Source organism: Pelobates fuscus, chromosome 2 (genome assembly GCF_036172605.1).
Source record: "Pelobates fuscus isolate aPelFus1 chromosome 2, aPelFus1.pri, whole genome shotgun sequence".
Taxonomy (NCBI): Eukaryota; Metazoa; Chordata; class Amphibia; order Anura; family Pelobatidae; genus Pelobates; species Pelobates fuscus.
In genome coordinates, this window is record NC_086318.1 from 342,760,421 (window position 1) to 342,784,680 (window position 24,260).

Consider the following 24,260-nt stretch of genomic DNA (forward strand, 5'->3'; position numbering starts at 1 on the left):
CTAAGTAAATTCTAAATATAATATGAAATATATAAACAAAATAAAATTCCTCTGTGGAGTTAAAGGAACATTTTAGTGTTAGAAATACAAAGATGTATTCCTAACACGTGCGTGTTCACCTACCCCTATGACCCCCCGTGATGAAGTCAAACCCTGTGAAACTCCAGGAAGCACCTCTAGTGGCTGTCTTAGTAAAACTGCAATGTTTTACATTTCTGGACTAAGGGGGAAAGAGACACTGTACCCACACCACTTTTTTTTAGATAAAGTATTATAAGTGCCTAAAGTATCCCTTTTTCTATCAAAATGGTGCAAATGCCATTTTTTTTGTAATGATGGCTTCTATTTGAAGCTGTAACTGCCTGCCTACACATTCAGTCCAGTTGGATCAAATTTGCCGGCAGACAGCTGTCAATGCTATCTAATTATCAATCTATTTGGATGTCCATTTGGATGCTGTCGTGCCTCATTCAGTGATTGATACATATTGTGAATCTAGTCTGGAGTCTTTTAACATATGAATGTCTCCACATTGTCCTGAAATATTTTTTGCTCTTCGAGCTGGGTTCTATTTGGGTTTTAGTGAGTAAATCCCTTAGTTTTCCATTAACAGTGAATAAAATAGTTTGAAGCAAAAAGTATTTCATTAAACTGCCACAGGTGGAATGTCAATTTGTTGAATATGGATCATTATATTCTAGTAGATCTCAGCTAAGCCCTCGACATACAATAACTAGACTTGTGCACGAATGTGTTTCAGCTGGTGCAAATTAATCGAATGCCTTTTAATCTGGGGCCGAGCGCATCGATCCATCCAGGATTGACCTGTGTTGAGTTTTATTAACCCCTTAAGGACACATGACATGTGTGACATGTCATGATTCCCTTTTATTCCAGAAGATTGGTCCTTAAGGAGTTAAATGGACACAAGTCGAAGTCCAGAACATAGTCATTTCCCAATTCCAGTGGAGAAACTGCAAAACATGGACCAACGTTGTCTGTTCATCACTGGGTTGGGGACCACTGATCTATTCTAATGTTAAGGGTTTATTCACTAAACAGTGAATTGTGGTTATTGGAATAAATACATACAACATTTAGAGAATTATTCCAGCTTACCTATATTGGCACAAATTTTCTATTTCAGTTTTGAATTCACTTCAATTCCCAGAAAGTAATACATTTTCCAAGCCTCTATGTTACTGGATACGTTATTTTTGCTTAAACTTTACAATTTTACATTTTTATGTCAATTCTCTAACATTTTCATTTACATTACTAACCCGCATTAAAGGGACACTATAGGCACACTCACGCTCATTGAAGTGGTCTGGGTGCAGTATCCCAGGTCCCTTAACTCGGCAGTAGTAATTATTGCAGTTTTGTAAAAAACTGCAATGATTACCTGCTGGGGTCAACTAGTGACATTCTACCACACAAAGGCACTATAGTTTCCCTTTAAGGGATACAAGATTCCCCATGTTTCTCTGGATACATATCATGTTTGCATGTTGATGGGCTGCACATGAAAGGTGTTGCCCTGCAGTATATAGCATTTACATGCTGCAGGAGGCAAACTAGTTAACTTATAAACAGTATCATTCGTGATTAATTGCTCCTACATTCCCTGCTAGGATGTGGGGTTGATAAAACTGAAGGCATGCCATGTATATTCTGAGTATAGCCACCCAATTAAATGTAAGCAGTCTGCTCTTTCTGTACATACATTTTCATTAGAAAATTTTCTTTGTGTTGTTTAGCCTGTGATATAACTGGCAGCCTTTAACATACTTTACATATGAATGTTCCCATGCTGTCACTTTTTATATATTTTCTCTATTACACAACAGACCTCACCCATTCCCCCTCCCCTTTCCATTGCTAACAGTTTCAACTAGTATTACCCTGGCTGCTTCCTGTCCTATGACTTGCAATCAGGTGGTTGGCTCTCTGAATGACTGGGAGGGGAGAAGTGAAAAGAACAAAAAAAAAAAAAAGTTTACTTGAAAGACAGTCTTGCCTTTTACCTCTCCTATGCAATCTCCCTAAGGATGTCACACTAATCTCCAGTTAGCAATAGTAAGGGATTGTACTGGAGAAGCTGAAGGGAGTATTTAGAAAGCTTTACTCTGGGTAAATAGTTTAAAAGTAGGCTAGTGTTTGACACCACTTTGAGGATTCTGCTCCAGCCACACATAGAGGATTAGTTACTTGTTGCATTATTTGTGTCTTCACAAGCTCTTCCTGTCCTGCACTAATCAGTGAACCTGCATGGCTGCAGAGGGGGCGAGTGGGGAGTCTGCTGGGTCTCCAGGATCTCCAGGGGTGCCTGAGCGCAAGGAGTATCTCTTCAAGGTGCTGGTAATTGGGGAACTGGGTGTTGGGAAGACCAGCATCATCAAACGCTATGTGCACCAGCTCTTCTCCCAGAACTACAGGGCCACTATTGGTGTGGATTTCGCTCTGAAAGTTATTAACTGGGACGGCAAAACCTTAGTGAGGCTGCAGCTATGGGACATCGCAGGTAAGTGTGCAACAAACTATCAAACTAACCATCTGTATTAATTCCCGTCCTATCAGTATATTCAGGCTATATGTTGTTTACTAAATCATGGCAATTTAATCTATAGTGTCGTGTGTGTAAATATATATATATATATATATATATATATAGTAGTTTTTTTTTCCCATTACACGAATTTAATTTGTACCAAAGGGAAGGGGGAGGGGAGGGGTGTAATTAGCCAGCCATCTAGCTGGTTTTAATGCCCAAAGAACGTCCACACACAATAAACCTCTTCAGCTGCTGATTTTAACCCCTTAAGGACCAAACTTCTGGAATAAAAGGGAATCATGACATGTCACACATGTCATGTGTCCTTAAGGGGTTAAAGGGCCATTAAATTCATTCATAACCACTTTGTCTCAATAAAGTGGTCTGGTGCAGTGGCCTGGTTTAAACCGTGCAAAATAGTCCTTTAGTAGTTGTCCAGTCCAGGAGACCCTATCACTGAAAAACAGAGTCTCTGCTCGTTTTGCGGCCCCCTCTATGTTTGAATAGTTATACAAATCGTGCCGCCGGCCATGTTACCGGGCGCTAGGAAGCACTTACATGGCTGCTGACTAGCGCCCAGTGTAACACTGGTCTGGCGCATCCACTTCAGCCTGCTCAGCTAGGCCCCCTACAAGCACTCCCATTGCCACAACAGTGCAAGAGCGCTTCAATTTCTCTCTCCCGCCCCTGAGCAGTCTTATATGCAAAAAAGGTAAGTGGGCCAATGGGACATCACAATGTGTATTTGTGAAGAATTTTTGTTTGTGCGTGTCTGGATGGGTCAGTGTGAGTCTGGATGGGTTAGTATGTATGTGTGTCTACATGAGAGTGTGTGCGTCAATCTGCGTGGGTCAGTGTATGTCGGTCTGCATGAGTGGGTGGAACAAATGGGGAGGCAAGGGAGTAAAGGCAACTAAAAAGCTCATTTTTAAACTCCTGTGTTTGTATTCCTAACTCTATAGTATGCCTTTAATTGCAGTTTATAAAAATACTGATTACTATTTTCACTGAAGAACTGCCTCCCTGACTGTAAATTAATAGCCAGGGAAAATATCTTCTGCTTTGGCAAAGACTCAGGGTAGTCAAAACATTGTCTACATTTTTGTACTCCACAATAAAGCTACCTGCTAAAGAAACTACTGGGTGTGCCCAAACCTACTTTTTTATTCCACTGGAATTGTCTGGGCTGAGGCCCTCACTGTTTTGGAGCACCATAGTTTGAGTACTCCTCGAAAAAGTGTCTATGCTAAATCCTCTGAAAATGCTACAAAAGCGGTTAGGGTGTTTCCCTTTACCCCAAGCAACAATATGCCTGCAAGTTCATTTCATCCCAGCATCAGAGTCCCTCTGTTCTCGCTAGAAAAACTCCCATGTGCACTCAAGCTTGCAGCTCAATGATTGGAAATTTCCCGCTATAGACTGAAAGTCTGTGTAGGGGAAGACTGGGATGGCTTGCAAAAGTTGTAGACCAGAGATCTACAGCTCTTGCAATCTGTTTTTTTTTTTTTAGATCTACCCCAATAAAAAAAGGTAGAACTACATGCACTTTTTTTTAGTTTTTTTTTCCCCATTGTGGTGTTTTTTTTTTTTTGGTTTTTTTTTCTGATCAAGTGCTCATTTAAAGTGAATATGTAGTTAAAACAAAAATAAATTTAAAAAAAAGTTCCTATATAAATTGAATACTCCATATATCACAAAGATACATGATTTATTCACCTTGCCTCCATTCCAGCGTGTAACACACATCTCCGGGCCTTCCTCTGGTCCACCTGCTCTCTTCTTGTTTGGGGACGCATCCCCAAGGAGGGTAAACCTTCTCAGTGATGTTGGCATGCTGGCTTTGTTGCCAGTGTGCTGGCATTGGAAATGAGTGTCATGTGCTGTGCTTTCTGTGCTTGGAAGAGACATCCTGTGAGAAGTTTTCTGCTATCCCTGGTCAAGTGGTTTTTTTTTTTTTTTTTTTTTTTTTTCCTCCTTCGTGTCAGTCATTTGACTATGTATTTCTACTAATCTGGATTGCAATAGAATTGATTGATAAATGTTCGACTATCTTCTACTCAACATAAGATTTGAAGCCAACATAGGCCTTGAATTAGTACAAAACATAAAAACAATTATTTAAAGAGACACTGTAGGCACCCAGACCACTTCTGCCCATTGGAGTGGTCTGGGTGCCAACTCCCACTACCCTTAACCCTGCAAGTGTAATTATTGCCGTTTTTTATAAACTGCAATAATCACCTTGCAGGGTTAACTCCTCCTCCTAGTCTACCAGACAGCCACTAGAGGGCACTTCCTGCTCCATAGCACAGGTTCTCTGTGCTAGAGCGTCGCTAGACGTCCTCACGCTGTGTGAGGACCTCCAGCGTCGCTCAATTCCCCATAGGAAAGCATTTTCAATGCTTTCCTATGGAGCGGTCTAATGCATTAGGTCTCCTCAGCCGGCGGGCGGGATCAGTCTCGCCCACCGGCTGACTTAAGGAAGAAGAGGAGCGGTGGCGAGCAGAAACCACCGCCGAGGGACATCGGCGGGGGTCTCCAGCAACTAGTGATGGGGGGTGGGAGGGAGAGGGGACCTGCAGTGCCAGGAAAACTTTTTTTTCCTGGCACTGGAGTGTCCCTTTAAACTTAAAAGTAATCCAGTGCTGGAACAGGCATCTGTCAGACCATCAGGACTGATGATTTATATCCAATGCTTTTGGGACATAGGGCGCACGTGCAGCGATAGTCAAGCTTAGTCTTTCGGATGCTGTTTATATAAATCCTAGATAAGTACTGGAGTCAGTACATCTCATACTATACATGACCACGCTGAATGTGAAGAACTTTGACCTCAACTAGAGGTATTTCCCATATAAGATCTTTGATTTTTCAGTCTGACATCCATTAGAGGAGTGTTTTCGGTCAATTGTATACATTGCCATTTCTCAGGAATATTTTACATTGTATGAAATAGGGTCAGTATCTATACACCAAAGCTACATTAGGATGCTAATCTTTTTTTTTTTTTTTTTTTTTTTCCTCCTTCGTGTCAGTCATTTGACTATGTATTTCTACTAATCTGGATTGCAATAGAATTGATTGATAAATGTTCGACTATCTTCTACTCAACATAAGATTTGAAGCCAACATAGGCCTTGAATTAGTACAAAACATAAAAACAATTATTTAAAGAGACACTGTAGGCACCCAGACCACTTCTGCCCATTGGAGTGGTCTGGGTGCCAACTCCCACTACCCTTAACCCTGCAAGTGTAATTATTGCCGTTTTTTATAAACTGCAATAATCACCTTGCAGGGTTAACTCCTCCTCCTAGTCTACCAGACAGCCACTAGAGGGCACTTCCTGCTCCATAGCACAGGTTCTCTGTGCTAGAGCGTCGCTAGACGTCCTCACGCTGTGTGAGGACCTCCAGCGTCGCTCAATTCCCCATAGGAAAGCATTTTCAATGCTTTCCTATGGAGCGGTCTAATGCATTAGGTCTCCTCAGCCGGCGGGCGGGATCAGTCTCGCCCACCGGCTGACTTAAGGAAGAAGAGGAGCGGTGGCGAGCAGAAACCACCGCCGAGGGACATCGGCGGGGGTCTCCAGCAACTAGTGATGGGGGGTGGGAGGGAGAGGGGACCTGCAGTGCCAGGAAAACTTTTTTTTCCTGGCACTGGAGTGTCCCTTTAAACTTAAAAGTAATCCAGTGCTGGAACAGGCATCTGTCAGACCATCAGGACTGATGATTTATATCCAATGCTTTTGGGACATAGGGCGCACGTGCAGCGATAGTCAAGCTTAGTCTTTCGGATGCTGTTTATATAAATCCTAGATAAGTACTGGAGTCAGTACATCTCATACTATACATGACCACGCTGAATGTGAAGAACTTTGACCTCAACTAGAGGTATTTCCCATATAAGATCTTTGATTTTTCAGTCTGACATCCATTAGAGGAGTGTTTTCGGTCAATTGTATACATTGCCATTTCTCAGGAATATTTTACATTGTATGAAATAGGGTCAGTATCTATACACCAAAGCTACATTAGGATGCTAATCTTTTTTTTTTTTTTTTTTTGTGTTAAGATTGTCCTTTCAAATAGAAGCTGCTGTATGTATTCTTTTTCTGCTGAGTGTTTGAAACCTAAGTAAAGTTGAAGTAACATGTCCCATTTAGTATTATGGAATGAATAGCTGGAATTCCTAATACAACAATTTGTGTTGACATACGAGATATGTGCTTTGAAATAGATTCTTTTTATTCATAAGTTTGCTTTCTCATTCTTAATTAAATTGTGACAGATAAACTAGATGCCAATTAGAACTGCAGCAAACGTACCCATAAATACTGCTGAACTATTGGCACTATGTTCTTTGTAGAATGCCACTGATGCACAAGGCAATTCGTTTGTCTGCCATAAATTCCACATGGAGTCTTCAGAGCTGTCATAGTATCGGTAGGCTTTAAGTTTTATGCTGTTTAACGCAGTAATGTGAAAATGGGAATAACCAGACCATTGCATCTGGCTCTTTAGCCTCAAGGGGCCTGTGAGTTCTGCAATCCCTTATCAGGTGATCTAGCTTTGGAAGTGATAAGAGAGTTGTCTGCTCCCTTGTTCATAGTGCTGTTTGATAAACCGGATTAGCTGATGTGATGTGTCTTGCTCTTTGAGGAGCTTAAATCTTGGCAGGGTTATGCAGTAAAATGTGAATTGTCCTGCGTTCAAAGTGCTTTTTAAATTGTAGTCCAAAATACCCAAACAAAAACACAACTGACTTAGAATTTTCCAGTTCAACTATTTTGGCCTAAAATATGAAACTCATAACATACTTTTCTGAAGAGCCCTGTATGTAAAGATGCGAGTGGATTAATGTGACAGTCTGCACACCATAACCATTTCAACATAATACAAAAATTGTTATAGTGCAAGGTGGTCCTGATGCCGGCTTACCTGAACGACTATTTAAATAGCTTCCATTACGCGGGAACGCTGTACAAGAACAGTGTGTACCGAGCACTCGTGGGGCGAAGATAAATCAATTTTTATTTCATCACTTTTTTTTTTAAGTTTCTTTTGTGGCAGGGGGTTCCCATTAATTGCATCAGAAATTATGAATTTTAATTTTACCCTTTTATGGAGCAGAAGAAAATTTTTATAAGAAAGAAGACGTCTGATGCTAAGTATAGTTTATTTTTTTTGTATTTTTCTTACAGGTATTTTAATGCACCCCCTACTAGGATGGAAGTGAGTAGGTAGGGTTATTTCATTTTAATGGGGGTAGAGAGGGCATTTAGGACCCCTTAGCCACCAAGAAAAGTCAAAGGGGGTGACAATGTCACTATTTTGGGTAGTGGACAATAGTATGCACATGAATAATTTAGAGCTGCCACTCATGGGCATCAATCGCTGCCAGGTTGCCTGTTTAAAACATTTAGACAATAAGGAGGGGCATAATGAGGATTTAAACTTCCTTTATAGTAATGTGGGGTCTTGCTGATCACCATAAGATTTTTATTTTTAATGTGGCAGCAAGTAGGCAATAGCTTTTGCTCATGCACCCTCCTCACATTGCTCACACATACACTCACTTTACAATCACCATTGCGTCACTGAAATCGCACATCATTGTAACCATGGCACCCACAAGTTACATATGCATGTTACCATCACGGCAGTCCTATCCTATACAACAGCACAAGCATTAAACCACATTGCATTTCATATTCGGCAACATTTGAAAAAATATCCAGGGGCACTTTGGGGAAATGTATCAAAGTGTTGCCGTCCCCTTTATGTCTAATTTTTGACAAATAAGTTTTTATTAATTGTTGTTTCTTTTACTCAGTATACATACATGCACAAGCTTACAGATATAGTTATTCAGTCATACAGAGAGACATCCAGGCACAAAGTCATACAGACTATGCATGAAGGTACTCTGTGCTTGTGTCTGTATTACATGTGTTTTTATGTCTTGCATACAGTCACAATTATGTACTTACTACTCAGCCCTATGTGCAATCAGGTTCCTTGGAAGCATGCTGACTTGCTCTGCAAAGTCCCAACCCTGAAGTTCAGAGTTACATTGTCAGCCCTTCCACATCACTAAGACACCAGTTCATAGTGTGCTGCGTGGTACACAGGGAGCAGGGGTATGATGTGACATATCCTTGCCCCCTCCACACAGTCTTCGCCATGAGCCATAGAGACTAAGGCTTTGCTGCAGCTCAGTGTAGCTACCTAGTATGAGGTGAGGGAGAAACAAGATTCCAAGTCTTGGGATCTGTTGTGTTTTTTTTTTTTTTGTTTTTTTTTTTCGGAACAGGAGCCTAATACATGGGACTGTTGTGGTGACACCTATAGGCATTTGCAATTCACCTGTCAACCATCCCCATAGCATTCTCATTAAATCTTGGTCACCTTTAACCTAAACTAAAACTTGCCAATTTTACTCCTCATGTACTCTTATGGCCAACATGTCCGAGTACCCATGGTGCCCACAGGGTCAACTGAAGTCTGAGCTTTTGTTTAAACTAATACTGCATCACAACTCTCTAGGCAGTGTCTGTTCAGCTCAAAGTAAGGATTTCTGGGACCTTTAGTTCTCTTATAGGACTTCTATTCATGAAAGCTGAACTTCAACTCCAATAAAGTACCACTGTGTTTCATGTTGACATGTACAACTCTGTTACTGGACATACACTGCGAGTTTAGACACAAAAATTGAGCCATCCACTTTTTTTTTTAATGAAAAAAACATAGCTGTGTTGGTGCCTGGTATGTCGCTATAAACTTACATTGGTCTGGTTTATTTCTTTTAAAAAGACTTAGTCTGAATAGATGTTCAGAAAGGTCTTTGAACAGTTGCCTTCCATGTAAGTCATTATAGGATGTGAAACTTTGTAGTAAACGGAGAACACAGATTCGATTCAAAGGGAACCGTCACTTCTCTATAACTTTCAGCAATAAATGAAACGTTAAAAATCACCTAGAAATTGTCTTGTTTTATTTATATTTTAAAATTTCCATTATTTTATATTAACGATTTAGCAGATGACCTGATGATGAGCCAATGCAAACATGGCAAATGAAAAGAAAGAGATTGTTTCAATTCTCTTCCTCCTTGGTATGTTTTCTCTATGGTAAATGCCAAGTTCAAAGGACGGAGCTTGTACCAAGAATTGGCAGCTAAGAAAGTGCACAGTTGCAGGATAACGAAGTGTGGATTTCTACATTAAATTTTATAATTCTCAACTCACAAATATATCATTGTTGAATATAGGGATAAGTAAACGTAATATTAAAAAAAATCAACAAAAACTAAGCAACTTGTTACACGATTATTCCCTTTTAATACCATTTGCTAGAAAGTGATTTTAGTTGCTTTCTGCATTTGAAACATAGAATTTGATGGCAGATAAGAACCATTCAGCCCATCTAGTCTGCCCAATTTTCTAAACACTTTACTTAGTCCCAGGCCTTATCTTTTAGTTAGGATAGCCTTATGCCTATCCCGCGCATGCTTAACCCCTTAAGGACACATGACATGTGTGACATGTCATGATCCCCTTTTATTCCAGAAGTTTGGTCCTTAAGGGGTTAAACTCCTTCAGTGTGTTAACCTCTACCACCTTAGCTGGTTAAGGTTATTCCACTACCCTCTCAGTAAAGTAATACTTCCTGATATTATTTTTAAACCTTTGTCCCTCTAATTTAAGACTATGTCCTCTTGTTGTGGTAGTTTTTCCTCTTTTAAATATAGTCTCCTCCTTTACTGTGTTGATTCCCTTTATGTATTTAAATGTTTCGATCATATCCCCCCTGTCTCGTCTTTCCTCCAAGCTATACTTCTTAAGATCCTTTAACCTTTCCTGGTAAGTTGTATCCTGCAATCCATGAACCAGTTTAGTAGCCCTTCTCTGAACTCTCTCCAAAGTACATGTAATACTCGAAAAATTAGAATATCGTGCAAATGTTTGCTGGCCAATCAAGCACAGTAATCCCACGGTCATTGAACCAGGCTTTGGTGCTTTTGGCTTTTTCTGCTGGAAAATGAAGTCAGCATCCCCATAAAGCTCGTCTGCGGAAGGAAGCATGAAGTGCTCCAAAATCTCCTGGTAGACGGCTGCGTTGACCCTGGACTTAACGAAGCACAGTGGACCAACACCAGCAGATGACATGGCTCCCCAAATCAACACAGACTGTGGAAACTTCACACTGGACTTCAAGCATCTTGCAGTGTGTGCCTCTCCATTCTTCCTACAGACTCTGGGTCATTGGTTTCCAAATGAGATGCAAAAGATGCTCTTATCAGAAAAGAGGACTTTGGACCACTGAGCAACATACCAGGTCTCTTTTTCTTTAGCCCAGGTAAGATGGTTCTGACGTAGTTTGTTGTTCAGGAGCGGCTTGACAAGAGGAATACGAAATCTGAAGCCCATGTCCAGGATCAGTCTGTGTGTGGTGGCGCTTGATGCACTGACTCCAGCCTAAGTCCACTCCTTTTGAAAGTCCCCAACACTTTTGAATGGCCTTTTCCTGACAATTCTCTCCAGGCTGCGGTCATCCCTGCTGCTTGTGCACATTTTTCTTCCACACTTTTCCCTTCCACATAACTTTCTATTAATGTGCTTTGATACAGCACTTTGGGAACATCCAACTTCCTTCGCAATTACCTTTTGAGGCTTTCCCTCCTTATGGAGGGTGTCAATGATGGTTTTCTGCACAAATTTCAGGTCAGCAGTTTTCCCCATGATTGTGATTCCTACTGAATCAGACTGAGACCATTTAAAGGCTCAGAAACCCTTTGCAGGTGTTATGGCTTATTTAACTGATTAGAGTGGGACACTGTGAGCCTAGAATGTTGCACCTTTTCACAATATTCTAATTTACTGAGATTGTGGATTTGGGGTTTTCATGAGCTGTAAGCCATAATCATTGCACTTATGACAAATCACGGCTTGAACTTTCTTGCTTTGCATGTAATGCGTCTATCTCATATTAGTTTCCCATTTTACGTTGCATTACTGAAATAAATGAACTTTTGCACGATATTCTAATCACCTGTATCAATATCCTTCTGGAGATGCGGTCTCCAGCACTGCGTACAATACTCCAAGGGAGGTCTCACCAGTGTTCTGTACAATGGCATGAGCACTTCCCTCTTTCTACTGCTAATACCTCTCCCTATACAACCAAGCATTCTGCTAGCATTTCCTGCTGCTCTATTACATTGTCTGCCTACCTTTAAGTCATCTGAAATAATTACCCCTAAATCCCTTTCCTCAGATGTTGCGGTTAGGACTCCATCAAATATTTTGTACTCTGCCCTTGGGTTTTTACATCCAAAATGCATTACCTTGCACTTATCCACATTAAATGTCAGCTGCCACAGCCCTGACCTTTTTCTAGTTTGCCTAAATCATTTGCCATTTGGCTTATCCCTCCTAGAACACCAACCCTGTTACATATCTTAGTATCATCAGCAAAAAGACACACCTTACCATCAAGACCTTCTGCAATATCACTAATAAAAATATTAAAGAGAATGGGTCCAAGTACAGATCCCTGAGGTACCCCACCTTGCTTCAAATATACTCCATTGACTACAACCCTCTGTTGCCTGTCACTCAGCCACTGCCTTACCCATTCAACAATATTGGAATCCAAACTTAAAGATTGCAGTTTATTGATAAGCCTTCTATGTGCAACAGTGTCAAAAGCCTTACTGAAATCTAGGTACGCAATGTTTACTGCACCACCCTGATCTATTGTTTTAGTTGCCCAATCAAAAAAATCAATAAGATTAGTTTGGCATGACCTCGCTGAAGTAAACCCATGTGTCTCTGATCTTGAAATCATGGTTTTTTTTTTTTTTTTTTTTTTAGTTCAATAATCCTATCCTTTAACATGCTTTCCATTATGGAAGTAGGCTTACTGGCCTATTGTTGCCAGACTCCTCCCTACTACCTTTCTTGTGAATGGGCACAACATTTGCTAACTTCCAATCTTCTGGGATTACTCCTGTTAACAATGATTGGTTAAATAAATCCGTTATTGGGTTTTTCTAGTACACCACTAAGCTCTTTTAATAGCTTTGGGTGTATTCCATCAGGTCCCATTGACTCTTGAAATAGGACCTCTTCCTCTGTAAACTCACATGACTCAAACGTTTATCCTCTTCTACATACCTTCCTTTTGTTTTTAATCTAACTAATTATGGATTTACTTGTGACGAGACCAATCTCACCACTGTGCATTGGAGGAGCCTGGTTGACCGCCTGCTGCCTTTAGACTATGGCCCCGTGTGGAAACGCTTGATTTTCCCCTGCAAAGACATGAAAGCCGGGTCATTCGGTGCTTGTGCTGTTTGAGCGGTGATACCCCAGATAGCTATGCCATGGAGCCCATTCGTATAATGAAAGACTATGGGAAAGACTTTGGCTCCATAGCAATTGAACTGTATGTATGTGGTCTGAGCGCCATTCAGTAATAATGTGTGCTCAGACCTAGGCTATCTGGGGATATGTTGCATGTCTGTATTTTATGTAATAAATGTAACCTTGTGTATTTTATTGTATTTTACTGTCTTTTTACTGCCATGTGCTTCATGGAGTTTTGCCTCTGTCCTTGGAGATAATTGGATTACTTCCCAATTATCTCCAGGATAGAAGACTCTGTGGAACTGGTTTAGGGCAGAAAAGCCATGCTTCATTTGGTCACAAAGGACTACAATCTATCTTTTGAACCACTGGACCAATTTGTATGATTTTTGACGTATGTTTGCATTTGGAGTATGCTGATTCTGCAAATGTAAGTTTTATGTGAATGTGATGCATAGTTTTAAAGTTATGAATAATGTGTAAACACTGTATTTCTCTGCTTGTGATGATTACATTACCCATTGTGTAAGGTAATTGTATCACAGACAGAGGGGAGGATTTTGTGTGGGAGTGTCTGTGTATTGTACGTGTTTATTGGTTGTTTTCCAAAACCCTGTGGGTGGTACTAATGTGTGTTTAAAAACAATAAACCCACAGCTCTGTCTGTTCACTGCTTAACCCTCAACACAGAGCTTTGTCTCGTTCTTGGGGGGATTTATTGTATGCTGTTCCAGTTTGACTGCTAGGAGTGTAAACCTATTCGTATAGTTTTTCCTATTCGGCTGTTTAAAGCATTCGTATGGCTCCGGTTCAGCTGTTTACGGCATTCATATGCTTCTCCGGTTCGGTGGATTGGTGTCTACAGTAGCTGTGCCTGTGTCTCTGGAAGGGGAAGATCTACTAAATGGCGGTTTAACCCTTTTATGCCTGGGTGTGCCGTTACATTACTTTTCTCATTCATGTATCTAAAAAAAAATGTTTTTTATCCCCCCTTTTTGTTTACTGACACTGCTATTTTCTCTTCTGTGTGGGACTTGGAGGCTCTTGTAACTTGCTTAGCCTCCTTCTGCCTAATCGTATAGATCTGTCTATCTTCCTCACTCTTTCTTGTTTTTTTTTTTTGTTTTGTTTTCTAGAATTGCTAAATGCTAACTTTTTTGTTTACTACTATTTTGGCCACTTCTGCGGAGTACCATAGTGGTTTCTTAATTTTTTTGCTTTTACTAACAAGCCTAATGCGATTTTCTGCTGCCTTCAGTAGTGCAAATTCTAAATAATCCCATTTCTCCTGGACTTCATTTAAATTGCTCCAGTCTGATAATGACTTCTTTACACAAATTCTAATTTTAGAAAAGTCTGTTTTTCTAAGGTCTAATACTTTTGTTTTTGTGTGGTTCTTATATCAAACCACACTGACTGATAATCACTGGATCCTAAACTTTCACCTACAGTAATATCTGATACCAAATCTCCATTTGTTAACACTAAATGTAATATGGCCTCCTTACGAGTTGGCTCCTCGATGACTTGAAGTTCACAAACCGAATGCTAGCGTCCAGACTGGAGTTCACTGTCCAATTTTGAAGGAAAGCCCAAAGCCAGTGGCAAGTTCTATTTTTTTTATTATTTTGTTTTTGACTGACCATTTGTAGTTCCAAGGTATACCTTAGAGTGAGCCTACATACATACATACATACATACATACATACATACATACATACATACATCACCAGGTATTTTTTTACTAATATTTGAGGAAAGTAAAGTGACACAAAAAGAAACCTTTAATGTTGTACAAGAATCCCGGTAACCAGAAAATAACTGCTGGTTATTCCCCCAATAACTAAATGTTTGCACTATTAATAAGAGATAACTGAGAATCTTGAGCAGTCCCTTCATTACATCAAATGATTGGAGGTAAAAGAAAAGAATAGGAAGAAAAAATGGTCTGAAAAGGTTCATTTTCTTGCTAATTGGTCAAGTAGTAACCAATAGAAGGGGGTAAAAAGGAAAAAAAATGGATGGGTCCCAATTCATTTGAAACTGAATGCACAAGTCCAGTAATTGGTTGGTTCATACCTCTCAATAGACTGGCAAGACCATCTCAGTTCTGGAATCATGTTCCAATTGGGTTTGTTAGCTGATGCATTAGTGCATCCTTCATTAGTAGATACTCATGAAGTGCTAAATGTTCTCAGGGTTTCTCTGACAGCATCTATGACGGACCACTTATTTCACCCACTATACAGGTAGAATCACCCATTTTGGGCATCACCAGTGATGCAAGTGATATCACTGGTCCATAGCACCTTCAATCTGTCCAATTTTCATAGCTCACAATGTTGGAGTTATTGTTGCTTAGCATATACTTTTGGAATTTCGGCTCAGAAATCCTGTTTATTCTTCTGGTCCTACTTATATGCAGTCTTATCCTCTACCTTTCTCTAAAGGCACTTTACAGACTGCCAAAGCACGCACACACACAGAATTGTATGCTGAACTCTGGGATAGATGTGCATGCCTTGCCCAATGTCACAGTTCTGAGTAAATCGTATTGTCAATTTCTAATAAACTTTAATTTAATCTCTTTATAACAATGTTGCAAGAAAAGCATCACCTGTTTAACAATAACATTCCTTATTATGTATAAGGGTAAAAAAAAGCATTATTAGTCTTTAAAGTGACAAACTTGATAAATATATTTTTTACATCATTTGGAATATGCAGACTGCATCATCAGACTTCAGCAGTTGTGAATTATGACGTTGAGAAAAACAGATCCTAGTAATTTGTCCTACAACACTAAAATCTAGTCTTTTGATACTTCTGATATTTACTGTACACCTCATGATGTCCACAATTTATGTGCTACTGGATAGCCATCACTTGCCTCTCTTAACAGCTGAAAATACACCTGACGTGAAATTAGATATATTGGATATTAATTAGTGCTTATTTTCATTGGACTCCATTGTGCCACCCAACTGATTGAATTATGTTGAGGTTGGTTACAAATTCTGCTTTTCAAATACAAAAATGTGATGAATGTCGTGTGACTGTGAGTAGGATAACTGCCTGACACAAGGATGTGTCACGTGTAGTCACAATGGGCATATTTGCAACAATCTGAGCAAAATACTATATGTCTCTTCTACTCAAAAATTACATTTAAATCACATTATCCTAATTTGTGCAATGTATCCATCTGCAGAAACTGTATATAAAAAGGAAGTGAAAGCCTGTGAAAACAAACTTTTATTTAAGGACAACTTTTTGTTCCCTGTTTAGAACCAGTGTTTGCAAAATCTGTTTATTATATCAAGATAGTGTATCTTTTATGATAGTGGGTGGAAGAAGGCCTACGTGAGCAACAGAAACTTGTTTCATGGGTAATGTTTGCGTGACAGATATTGTATCTCACTTCGGGTCTGCTTGAATTTATCCAACTGATGCTAACCACTAAATGTTAAACTACCTACAAGATAGTTAAAGTGACACCCCAAAACCCTAAATGCAAAATAAAACACTTAAATACAAACTTCAAAATAAAACAAATGTTTTAATATTAAAATTATGATTTTTTTTTTTTTTTTAAGTTCAAGAAAAGTGTAAGGGCACATCTTATCCATTGCCTGTTATCATCCTAAGACTTACTGCACTATTAGTTTTTCTTCTTTTTATCGTTGCATAAACTTCTAATGACACCCCAGGCGCTCCACCTATTTCCTGTTCTTAATGTCTCAAAATGTTTATAGCAATCGTTTTTCTAATAACTATTGCTTGGTCTATATGAGGTTTATTGAGTTAAATGCCATTACATGTATCCATTTCAATATGACTTAGGCTTTGCAGAATATGTTAATTTAAATACACGGAAAATAAATGTAAACAGAAACCTGTAGCAATTGAAGATGTATTTGCAGTTAAAATGACATAAACACACACGACCTCGTTTACAAAGTGTTTGGGAAGTGTACAATTTTGAATCTGCAAGCATGCTGATCCAATTACTAAATTAAGTGGTAATGTGCTGAATCAATAGGACTGTGGACTACATAAGTAATTTGTTATGATTGTGGGGAAGAAGACAAGGTTATGGAGTTGTTTATGTGGGAAAACCCTCAATACAGGAGGAGAGTGTTATTAGTGGCACTCAGTGGCAGATCCAGAACCTAATCTAAGGAGGGGGGCACTGGTAGATTATTGTGCATGGCGCCCTCCCAGTGTATTGAGAACAGTTTTACAACTTACTTAGGGTCAGCTGGGATAGGTGCTGTAGTTGTGTAGATAAGAAGCTATGGGGAAAGTTATTTATTTAATTTATTTGTTTTTGTTTTTTAAACCACAAACCTTTCCCCTCCCTGAGGCTTGTCTTTGGTGTGGAAGAAGGGATTTCTGATCACTGTTGTTCCAGTGGGAACTGCAGCTTGTCTGCACCCCCCTTGCCCCTTGCTGGTACAGACTGTTGGTGCCAGGAATTATATCAGAGAGTTGCTGTGGTAACCCGCCGCAAATCTCTGATACAGTAGAAGGAGTGGAGAACTTGGCCTGGAAGTATAGAGCGCGTTCTCCCCCTCTGCATCAGGGGCCAGCTGGGACCATGGCCATAGCAGTGGGTGGAGAAATTACCAAAAAAATTGCTCAGGTCTACAGGGCATTTGTGAGTACATAAAAACCCTCTCCAACACATTCCCTTGTCTTTGGTGGTGAAAGGGTTAATAATATGGACATGTACACACGTTTATGGCTCCCAGGCTAGCTAAACATGCACCTCACACAGCATGGTGGGCTTTTGACCTGCCTCATGCATCCCTGGCACTTTTATTTTATAAATCTGTCTAAATTGAGATTTTATTCAGTCATCAAAAAGACTGCCTTAACAGTTCCTAAACTAAAAAATGAAATGGATCAGACTGTACTCTTTGAATTACATATGCACTGTTGTTTTCCCTGGCACTTTTGGTTTACCATTAAAAGCTTCATAAACTCATTCTTCGCACACGGGGTCATAACTACTCACTTGTTTTTACTTTGAATAGCTTCTCACTCGTTAAAACCGCTGCGACCCTGAGCTTTGCCAGAAAGATGGTTCTAGACTTCTCATGGCCCCTATCATAGAGCTGAGATACCTGGCCAAGTGACGCACAGGTTTAACATCATGTTCCAGCAGTTGTTTACTGTACTTTTTAAACAAGCCGTAAATTTATATTCAGTTTCTCAGAGGTTTATTCACCAAACAGAATTGCAGTACATTGAAAACAGAATTGCTGAATATATACAAAAAGTGATAATTTATATAAAAAAAAAAAGGAAATATAAATATATATTGGCTATAGTTGTCAGCTTGGCCACATTAGCCCACATTTTATAGTTTGGCTTTCAGTTTCCTGGTATTTGGTGTTTAAAAAAAAATCATAAGCATACAGGTAAAGACGTTGCTTTTCTTAGAGATGGGCCATCCCTTTTGACTTAAAAACTGCCAGGACAGAGACACGAGCTTAAACAATGCTCACCCTCAGTTTAATAAAGTTTAAAAAAAAAAAAAAACTATTACATTAACTGCTGCTAAATTATGTTTTTAGGTGCTTTGCTCTGCTGTACAGCCAATCATCTTTAATAAATATGTTCCTTAAAAAAAACGAGCATTAATAAATGCAAAAAAGCAACCAAGCAACCAAAAGCTAGTGTTTCTAGTTTACATAACAAGTCTGGTTGTGAACGTGTTAAACATGCATTTATGTTTTCTGTGGAAAAAAAAGATTTAAAATTAGAAACCGAGCAAAAGTTAATACATGGCTTTTTAAAAAGCAAGGTTTTTCACTGCCAGATAATAGTGCTGCCATGATACTGTAAATAGCTCCTATTGTATGTTTAACTTTAAAAGATCAGCACTTAATTAAAACAGCCTATGTTATTAACTCTATTTAGAGTGGGTGCGGATGAGGGGGGGAAACACACAAATGATGAGTCCGTTTGATGCAGTAATTTCAGCTATCTTAAGCGTAAAAGAGAGTTCAGCATAATGATATGGTTCTTGATGACTGAATAAGGCCAAATCCTAAAGCATGCTTTGTACATTTTTTTTTTTTTTTTGTAAATGTAGTTTCTTTACGGAGATAACTGTTTAACAAAATGAAAGGGATGCTATGCGGTAAAAACTGCTCACTATATTCGAATTAATTGAATAGACGATGTATTCAAAATTAACCCCCTACTCCCTCTCTTCATCTTTGTAAAGGTCCTAAAACCCTTTAAACCTTTGCCTGATTCCAGCACTGGTGTCCCTCTGACGACCGCCGATGGTTTGGAATCTTATAAACATGCGCAGAGAGTGCCTCGAGTGTATTAGACCTTTCCTATAGGAAAGCATTGAGTCCAACCATGTTAAACTACAGGAAGCACCTCTGATAGACGGCCATTAGAAGCATTCTTAATGCGGCAATCTAAACATAACAAATTCTTAAAAACTGCCAATTAGAGATGTCGCGTACATAAAATTTTCCGTTGGCGAACGCAAATTTCCGCAAATGTTCGCGAACGGGCGAACCGCCATAGACTTCAATAGGCAGGCGAATTTTAAAACACACAGGGACTCTTTCTAGCCACAATAGTGATGGAAAAGTTGTTTCAAGGGGACTAACACCTGGACTGTGGCATGCCGGAGGGGGATCCATGGCAAAACTCCCATGGAAAATTACATAGTTGATGCAGAGTCTGGTTTTAATCCATAAAGGGCATAAATCACCTAACATTCCTAAATTGTTTGGAATAACGTGCTTTAAAACATCAGGTATGATGTTGGATCGATCAGGTAGTGTAAGGGTTACGCCCGCTTCACAGTGACAGACCAAACTCCCCGTTTAACGCACCGCAAACAGTCCATTTGCACAACCGCAAACTCCCCATTTGCACAAGGTTGGATACCAAGCTAGCCATGTCCCGTTCCTTGTCCTCACTGATGTCTCTTCCTCCACCCAACCACGTACAACATCAAGGGTCCCCGAAAGGTGACAACAAACCCCCTGGGACGCCTGCTGTATTTGGTCTTCCACCTCCTCAAAGCCACCTTCTTCCTCTGACTCCTCTTCTTCAGACTCCTCTCTGCGTTATTATAAGGTGTGTTAAGTAGTACTATTCCTATCCGTTTAATCCCTGTTGCGTCCCCCTCATCAGGCCTTTTTTAGTCGAATGTATCGCCCACTGTCAGTCCCTTCGGGATCCATCCCTGATTCATCTTAATAAAGGTGAGGTAATCTAGACTTTTTGACCTAGGCGACTTCTCTTCTCAGTGAAAATACCTCCTGCTGCACTGAAGGTCCTTTCTGACAGGACACTTGAAGCGGGGCAGGACAGAAGTTCTATCGCAAATTGGGATAGCTCAGGCCACAGGTCAAGCCTGCACACCCAGTAGTCAAGGGGTTCATCGCTCCTCAGAGTGTCGATATCTGCAGTTAAGGCAAGGTAGTCTGCTACCTGTTGGTCGAGTCGTTCTCTGAGGGTGGACCCCGAAGGGCTGTGGCGATGCGTAGGACTTAAAAAGCTCTGCATGTCCTCCATCAACAACACGTCTGTAAAGCGTCCTGTCCTTGCCGGCGTGGTCGTGGGAGGAGAAGGATTACTTTCACCTCTTCCCCTGTTAGATTCCCGTTGTGCTGTGACATCACCCTTATACGCTGTGTAAAGCATACTTTTTAATTTATTTTGGAACTGATGCATCCTTTCCGACGTAATTCGGTAACATTTCAGGCACTTTCTGCTTATACCGGGGGGTCTAGTAGCGTGGACACCCAGTACAGGTCGTTCTCCTTCAGCCTTTTTATAAGAGGGTCCCTCACGACAGCATGAAAGACCCCATTTGCACAAGCTTGGATGCCGAGCTACTCATGTCCCGTTCCTCGTCCTCGGTGATCTCACTGAAGGTATGTTCTTTCCCCCCCCCCAGCCACGTATAAAACCACGGGTACCAGATAGGTGACAACGAGCACCCTGGGATGCCTGTTGTGGTTGGTCTTCCTCCTCCTCCTCAAAGCCACATTCCTCCACTTCCTCACAATACTCTTCCAGCGTTATTGCAGGTCCAGGAAGCGATGCTGATAAGGCTGTTTCTGGTGGTGATGATGACCACAACTCTTCCTCTTCACGCTCATCTACGGCCTGATCCAGCACTCTTCGCAGGGCATGCTCCAGGAAGAAAACAAATGGTATGATGTCGCTGATGGTGCCTTTGGTGCGACTGACTAGGTTTGTAACCTCCTCAAAAGGACGCATGAGCCTACAGGCATTGCGCATGAGCGTCCAGTAACGTGGCAAAAAAATTCCAAGCTCCGCAGAGGCTGTCCTAGCACCCCGGTCATACAAATAGTCATTAATGGCTTTTTCTTGTTGGGGAAGGCGGTCGAACATTAGGAGTGTTGAATTCCAACGTGTTGGGCTGTCGCAAATGAAGCGCCTCACTGGCATGTTTCGCCGCTGGATATCTGCAAAGTGCGCCATGGCCGTGTAGGAACGCCTGAAATGGCCACACACCTTCCTGGCCTGCTTCAGGACATCCTGCAAGCCTGGGTACTTATGCACAAAGCGTTGTACGATCAGATTACACACATGTGCCATGCACGGCACATGTGTCAACTTGCCCAAATTCAATGCCGCCAACAAATTTCTTCCGTTGTCACAAACCACTTTGCCGATCTCCAGTTGGTGCGGAGTCAGCCACTGATCCACCTGTGCGTTCAGGGCGGACAGGAGTGCTGGTCCGGTGTGACTCTCTGCTTTCAGGCAAGTCAACCCCAAGACGGCGTGACACTGCCGTATCCGGGATGTGGAATAGTACCGGCGGGGTGCCGTGGATGTGGAGCAAGACGCAGAAGAGGACTCAGCCGAGGAGGTTATGGAAGAGGATGGAGTAGGAGGAGTAGAGGAGGTGGCAGCCGGCCTGCCTGCAAGTCGTGGCGGTGTCACCAACTCCTCTGCAGAGCCATGCATTCCATGCTTGGCAGCTATCAGCAGGTTTACCCAATGCACAGTGTAGGTGATATACCTGCCCTGACCATGCTTTGCAGACCAGGTATCAGTGGTCAGATGGACCCTTGCCCCAACACTGTGTGCCAGACATGCCATTACTTCCTTTTGCACAATCGAGTACAGGTTGTGGATTGCCTTTTGTGCAAAGAAATTTCGGCCGGGTACCTTCCACTGCGGTGTCCCAATAGCTACAAATTTTTTGAACGCCTCAGACTCCACCAGCTTGTATGGTAAAAGCTGGCAGGCTAAGAGTTCAGACAAGCCAGCTGTCAGATGCCGGGCAAGGGGGTGACTTTGTGACATTGGCTTCTTACGCTCAAACATGTCCTTGACAGACACCTGACTGTGGGCAGATGAGCAGGAACTGCTCAAGGCGAAAGACGGAGTGGCGGATGGTTGAGAGGGGGCAAGGAGGACAGCAGTGGTTGACGTGGCTGAAGATGCTGGACCAGGAGGAGGATGGCGGCTTTGAGTTTGTGTGCTGCTTGTACTCATGTGTTGTTCCCATAGGTGTTTGTGATGTGCGATCATGTGCCTTCGCAAAGCAGTTGTACCTAGGTGGGTGTTGGACTTCCCACGACTCAGTTTCTTTTGGCACAGGTTGCAAATGGCATCGCTGTTGTCAGAGGCAGACACACATAAAAAATGCCACACTGCTGAGCTCTGCAATGACTGTATTCTGGTGGTGGCAACAGCATGCGTTGATTGGCATGCTGTCTGGCTGACCCCAGGTGCCGATGCATGCTGTCTGACTGTGCCACTAGCTCCTTGCGACGACCTCCCCCTTCTTCCAACTCGTCTCCTCCTCCACTCTGTCTCCCCATCTGAACTTTCCCCCTGTTCTTATTCTCTTCTAGCGGGCACCCACGTGACATCCACGGACGCATCGTCATCATCAACCGCTTCACTTGTATCTGACAACTCTGCAAAGGAAGCAGCAGCGGGTACAACATCATCATCATCATCACACCGTATGTCCATGTGTGTAATGCTGTCTGACTGAGACAAATCCCTGTTATCTACATCTTCTGGCAATAATGGTTGCGCATCACTCATTTCTTCCAACTGATGTGTAAATAACTCCTCTGACAGATCAAGTGAAGTGGCTGTGGTGCTAGTGTTGGTGGTGGCGGCAGGCGGGCGAGTGGTAACTTGAGAGGTGCCCAAAGCGAAGCTGGAGGAGGATGGTGTGTCAAGGTTCCGAGCGGAAGCTGTAGAAGATTGGGTGTCCTGTGTTAGCCAGTCAACTATGTCCTCAGAACTTTTCGAGTTCAGGGTATGTGGCCTCTGAACACTGGGCATTATTCTAGGGCCAAAGGGAATCACAGCCCCACGACCACGACGGCCCCTGCGGGGTGGCCTGCCTCTGCCTGTCATTTTTTTAATTTTTCGATTAGTGGTAATATGCGTGCAAGCTACTGTGACAATAGATATGAGTGGCACTGGCAGAAGTTGGCAGAGTAGACGCTGTAGGCCTGACACACACGCTTGCAGACAACTAACTGCTATTCAATCTATTACACTACTGTTACACCAGATATGAGTTGCACTGGTGTGACACTGTGCCCTAGCAGGCCCTGAAACGCACACGTGTGAAGGAAACTGACTGCTATTATATTAGTCAAAAATGTTTTTTGGTTTTTTTATATGCAAGCTATTGTGACACAAGATATGAGTGGTGGCACTGGGCAAGTGGGCACAGTATACGCTGTGAGCCTGACACACACGCTGGCAGGCAGGCAACTGCAATTGGATTACACAGGGAAAAAAAAAAGCAGACTGATGTTCTAGCCCTAAAAAGGGCTTTTTGGGGTGCTGTCCTTACAGCAGAGATCAGATGAGTCCTTCAGGACTGTAGTGGACACTGAATACCCTAGCCTAGCTATCGATTTCCCTATTAAATCAGCAGTAGCTACACTGTCCCTCCTCTCACTAAGAATGCAGCTTCCGGGGGGCGGGGCCTAGCTGTCATGGTGGAAAGACGCACTTTGTGTGAGCTCCCTCAATATCTCACTTTATGCAGCTATCAACAAGCGAATTTCACCCCAGAAGGGGATGACCCAGCAATGTAATAGCGGTCAGCAACTCAACAGAGTCTTACTTACCTATGTGTGGCCTGGTGCTCACCGGGCGGGAGAGGCGGCCGATCTCCCGGTCCTGGGATACCCAGGAGCAGCTACTTCCCGGCAGGAGCTCCGTTACCCCCCCCCTCGGACCGGTGGGGGGTTATCCTGGTCCACCCCTGAGAGGCTGTCTGGAGCTAATGGACGCACAGAGCACAGCCGCCCAGGCTGACATACTCCTCTGCGACTC

At 41.8% G+C, this 24,260-nt stretch overlaps 1 protein-coding gene across 1 annotated transcript in view; it reads left to right on the forward strand.

Moving 5' to 3' along the window:
- The first annotated feature begins 1,975 nt into the window (after positions 1–1,975).
- The window catches only part of RAB32 (RAB32, member RAS oncogene family), a 39,536-nt gene continuing 17,251 nt past the window's right edge, over positions 1,976–24,260 (forward strand). Inside the window, exon 1 of the mRNA XM_063441336.1 lies at positions 1,976–2,524. Coding sequence (XP_063297406.1) covers positions 2,272–2,524 — 253 coding nt within the window. The 5' untranslated portion in view covers positions 1,976–2,271. The remainder of the gene's footprint in view (positions 2,525–24,260) is intronic.